Source organism: Gossypium hirsutum, unplaced genomic scaffold (genome assembly GCF_007990345.1).
Source record: "Gossypium hirsutum isolate 1008001.06 unplaced genomic scaffold, Gossypium_hirsutum_v2.1 scaffold_962, whole genome shotgun sequence".
Taxonomy (NCBI): domain Eukaryota; kingdom Viridiplantae; phylum Streptophyta; class Magnoliopsida; order Malvales; family Malvaceae; genus Gossypium; species Gossypium hirsutum.
Window position 1 is genome coordinate 1 of NW_024403362.1, and position 5,000 is coordinate 5,000.

The 5,000-nt window shown below is 35.7% G+C and overlaps 1 protein-coding gene across 3 annotated transcripts in view; it reads left to right on the forward strand.

Moving 5' to 3' along the window:
- Positions 1-666: 666 nt before the first annotated feature.
- Positions 667-5,000, forward strand: part of LOC121227518 (uncharacterized) — a 7,215-nt gene continuing 2,881 nt past the window's right edge. The window contains exons 1-6 of one of the 3 annotated variants that reach the window (XM_041110543.1): positions 993-1,250; positions 1,391-1,756; positions 1,857-2,192; positions 2,278-2,470; positions 2,624-2,705; positions 2,882-2,923. In XM_041110543.1, coding sequence (XP_040966477.1) covers positions 2,115-2,192; positions 2,278-2,470; positions 2,624-2,705; positions 2,882-2,923 — 395 coding nt within the window. In that variant the 5' untranslated portion in view covers positions 993-1,250; positions 1,391-1,756; positions 1,857-2,114. Of the gene's footprint in view, positions 1,251-1,390; positions 2,193-2,277; positions 2,471-2,623; positions 2,706-2,881; positions 2,924-5,000 lie in introns of all 3 variants that reach the window. The other 2 variants (XM_041110544.1, XM_041110545.1) reach the window with 2 other exon arrangements.

The following is a 5,000-nucleotide window of genomic DNA, read 5'->3' on the forward strand; positions in this document are numbered from 1 at the left end:
TTAAGTGCGCTAAGAAGAATGATTGTTAGTTTACTATCAAGTAGGAATTGGAATCTAGATCATTTTTGGATGCTAAGTTTTAAGGCATGCTTCCAAGTTATGGTCAGCAGTAGGCTCATGAAGGTTTGGCGTCTAACACTCTTAATGAGCTTGCTTGAAAAGGTTTAGGTGATTAGTTGCAGTAGGTCTATCTTTGGCTGACCTCATCGGTAATCCCTTGTGCGGATTACGAGCCTTATTCTATGTAAAATATGAAATTTAAGTTTGATGGCATGATTTCTTAATGACTTATTAGAGAAAAAATAATTTAATTATCCTGTTTTTTACCCACAATATTGGTTGAGATGAGTTCTATATGCAATTCTCTTGTCTTGAGGGCTTCAGTTTGACTTTAATATGTGAAATTATTACTTGAAGTATATAGAATAAAAGCATTAATATGAATGAGCAAAAAGAACCCAAGAAAACTGGAAAGTGACTCCAACTGTAAAATTTGGTTCGGGTAGTTAAACAAATTTGGTTTTTGCTTCAGAAGCTTAAAACCGCAATTATTCAAACAAACCAAAACCTATTTTTTATTTAATTTATACTCAGTTTCTTATTTTTTGATGGTATAAAACTCGTATTTTATGCCTAAATTATTGAAAAACACTATATAAAAAAAGTATTTTAAAATTTAAAAGACCAGTGAACTGAACTGTTAAAAAAACCAGATTATTGCTAATTAATTGCATTTTTTTTCCAAACCGAACTGAACCGTTATCACCTCTATTATTCACACGATATGTATTATACAGACTTCTTATCCTTGAGTATCAAGGCCTCCTTTTTCTGACCTTCTAATTGATCTAGCTAGAGGTTAACGATTTTATTGCTCTTGAATCCAATGGTAATATAGGAAATTGGGGGAGCTAGAGTGATAGGAACAGGGAAATTGAGTAGAAAAATTTGAATTTTAATCAGACTTAGGTATTTTCTTCCTATATAGGCATATGAAGGGTGGGAGGGGGGCCGTATATGATTTCAAAGGGCCCTAACCTTCGATATGCTTTCTTTTTCAGTTACTTCATATGGCATTAGTCTGCAATCAGGCATGTTTTGAATCTTTTTTTTTCTTTTCTTTTATATTCAATTAACAGATGTTACATATGCCTTTTGGAGTATGAAGAGGGAGATAGAATGCGGATATCTGCTTGTAACCATGAATTCCACAGAACTTGTATAGACAAGTGGCTCAAGGAGGTTCACAGGTAGGATGGATGATTATTATTGCAATGTTTTTAAATTAACATTAAGGTAAATATGTGATTAAGGGTGTGCTAGATAAAATAGATGTGTCATTTCTTCCTCAGAAGTATAACATGGGTTGTAGTTACACTTCACATGTTAGGTTATCTTTAAGAACAGTGAAGTGAAACGGAAAGACCAACGGTCATATGAGGCTTGAAAGACTCATCAATATTCCCCTTTGAAAATTTTGGACAAATGAATTTTTTGTGTTATATGGTGAAACAACAAATATAGAACTGCCAAAGGATGATGCTGGCATCAAGTATAGCTTGTTGGTCCAACAGCCTTTGGAATGGCATGCAAGTGCATGTTGGAGCAGGGAGATTGATAATATCTGTGAGATCATGGTAGATGGTTTTCCTGACTACCACATGGAAACCTCCAACCCCATTGATGGTTTTCCTGACTACCACACGAATTCTGCGACATATGGCTACTGAACTGAATTTGAATATGCGAAGTGATGGTTATTTCAAACTTCATATTTGTTGTTTTTTTTTTCTTTGATTCTTCTGTGTTGGTTCGCGAAAGAAGGGATGTTTTACTATTTTTCACTCCTTCAACAGAGAGGACTTCAAGAGGACTGGAATAAGCACTTTAGTCACTGTGGGAGTCCGAGATATTCAGGGTGAGGGATTTCTTGATCAGTTTTCTGGGTTGGCTGACTCCGTATTTCTGGACCTACCGCAACCTTGGCTAGCCATTCCTTCAGCTTGAAACATGTTACAAGATGGAACTCTGTGTTCCTTCTCACCGTGCATCCGTATTTCTGGACCTATTGCAACCTTGGCTAGCCATTCCTTCAGCTTGAAACATGTTACGAGATGGAACTCTGTGTTCCTTCTCACCGTGCATCGAACAAGTGCAATGTTCATGTGAAACTCTTAGATCTGACTTTACAGGTAACATATTAGAAACAAGTTATCCTATCTTGTTCAAGTAGTTTTTCTTTTAAAGCATCATGAGCTTTGCTTGTAATATGCACAGATATATGGACCTTTGAAATACTGCTCCGCATGTATGAAATCCGTGAATGGAAAATGGACCACTCGAAGGTCAACGATGGGAATTCCACTGCCTGCCCTCCACGCAAGAGGAGGCCGCCTTCAAGTGAAGCAAGTATGGGGGACAAAGCAATTTCTCCGACAGTCATGGCTTGGCCATCTGCTGAAACTCAAGGGTATACCGGATATTTGACATTCGCAAGGAAGTGTTTCTTGAAAAAAAAAATAACTCTCAAGTTGCAATCAATTCAAACACTGAGTTTTCATCCTACTATTATGATTGATTCTTAGCTCACTCAAAGACACATTCATGAGTATTCACTTTACAGGTTTTCATCATATTTTTGGCCTGGTTTTAAATCACTGTTGTGAGTTTAACGTCGTCCAAGCTCAAGTCGGACCAGCCTACAGGTATCATAGTATCTTTTGATAATTAAATGATACATTAAACATCTTCCAACGTCTATCTAAATCCTTGATGGGAGACCCTTCTTTCTCCTGTAAATTGTGTCTCCTCTGTCACCCTTTATTCTGATTTTTACCTTCTTTTTCTTTTGTTTTATTATTATTTTTTACACTTGCTACAGCAGGATATTGAAATCCCACCCTTCATCAGATTGTAATTTCAGGTATGATTTTCACTTTTACTAACTTTTTCTTTTCACATCTTTTTTAGTTTTCATCTTTAGAACAAGTTCTCATCTCTGTTTTAGTTTTCAGATTTATGCTTCTTTTTTAGTTTTTTCAGTGTGTTGTTGTTATTGGTTTTGGTGTTCAGCCTTATGAAACATTGCTTATATTTGTCTTTTTAAATCTTGTGATGTCCTCATCTTTTTGATAGTTTATTGCTTGTTATGTGTTTTATTTTTTTCGATTGTTTGTTTCCCTCTGTATTTAAAGACATTTTCTTACAAATATTTCAGTCCTATTTATGAGATTTTATAGCCAAGATATGTTTCTAACACTATATAAGTATCTACCCTAAAACCCTACCTGATTAGCAGAAAATAAATGGAAACATTTTCTTGTTTCTTTCCCTTTTATTGTCTCCTGATTTTCCCTTTTTCAACAAGTAAAAACATTATATTTGTTGAGGGAATAAGAAAACACTAATTAAATCATACTGAGTTTTTAAATATTTTCTGAGAATGACATTAAATAATTTCACAATAACGTTTTAATAAGTACCGTGTTAATGGGCTTAGCTTGCATCGGAACAGTTTTTTCTATTGTCCTGTTCTAGTTAATTTTCATTCTTATTCTAGCCAGGGATATCCCATCATATCCCGTTTCGGGACAAACGATTCCAAGAATATCCGCATCATATCTCATCCCTGTTCAGTTGTTTTGGTACTCGGTTCAAATTTTGTACGCGTTTGAACCGAGATACCTGTCGTACTTATTATTGTCAGGATATCCCTCGACTGGGGGATATCTTATTGAAGTATACTTCGATTTTGGTATATCCTATTTCAGGGAAATTTGAGTTTGGGGTCTATGAGTTTGGGGCTTGGGACTTAAAATTTATAGTTGGGCTGGCATTTTTGGGCTTTTGTTTTAGTGTTTGGGGCTGTAGACCGCTTAGTTTTTCGATTACTTGGTTATTGAGCTTAGGCTGTATCCCATCTACTGGAGTAGTTTTGGGCCTTCATTTAGTTAGTCAGATGGCCCTTTTATCATTATTTCGTTCTCTTGCTTTGGGTTTTATTCATATACATGTACGTACCGTTTATTTAGTTATTTTAATCTCCAGCCCGATATTTTTTCACAAAACTAAAATAAAATTCAAACCGTTTTCAAAATAAATAATATAAAAACTCTTTCTTCATTCGTCTTTCTCACGTTCGGTTCTCCCTTTGTTCTCTTCCCTTTTCCCCTTTTTTCTACTAATTTTCTTTTTCTCTCTTCCTCCTTTATTGTCCTTTCTAACAAACCGCTGCCGCTGCCTCCACACACTTTCCAGCGTCTTACCTCCGATCAGGCCAGCTTCTTTCCCATCATTCGAAATTTAAATCCTCAAATATATCTATCCAATCCATTGCCCCCCATTTCTTCGGTGATTCTCTCTCACTCTCGGTCTCTTTTCAACGTTTTCCTGTCATTCTTTTTTAGCTTTGGGTATCCGCAGGCCAAAAAAACACATGCTATAGTAGGAAGAGAGTTTTCGTGAGAGAAACCCTAAGTTTTCTCTGGCAATTCTGGTTTTTGTGATTTTTGAAATTTGTTGCTTAAACGGAGACTCATTTGAGGTATCAATTTCTTTTTTAGTTTCAGCGCCATGTTTTTTTAGTTGTATTTCAGTGGGTTTTTCTTAGGGTTTTTGGTTTTCAGCTTTAGAAATCTCTGTTTCGTTCCGTCTTTCAGATCTATAAATGTCGGTCTTGTTCTTCATTTTTGTTTGTTTATCGTATACTATATGTTGTTCTTAGGGTTTTTGGTTTTCAGATTCAAAGAATCACTGTTTCGTTCCGTTGAAATTATGGATCTGTGCGGTATTTTTTTTTTGTTTATCATGTTTTTTGTTTTTGAGTTTTCTGTTTTTCAGCAGAAGATTGTTGGGGCTGGGGTTGTTGGGCTTAGCTTGAATTCAGTACAGATTTTTTTAAGTGTGCTGTTGCATTTGATTTTCGTTCTTATTCCGTTTTCGAATATCCCCCTCCTATTCCGACACAGTATAAGCTATTCTGTGGATATCCCCTTCATATC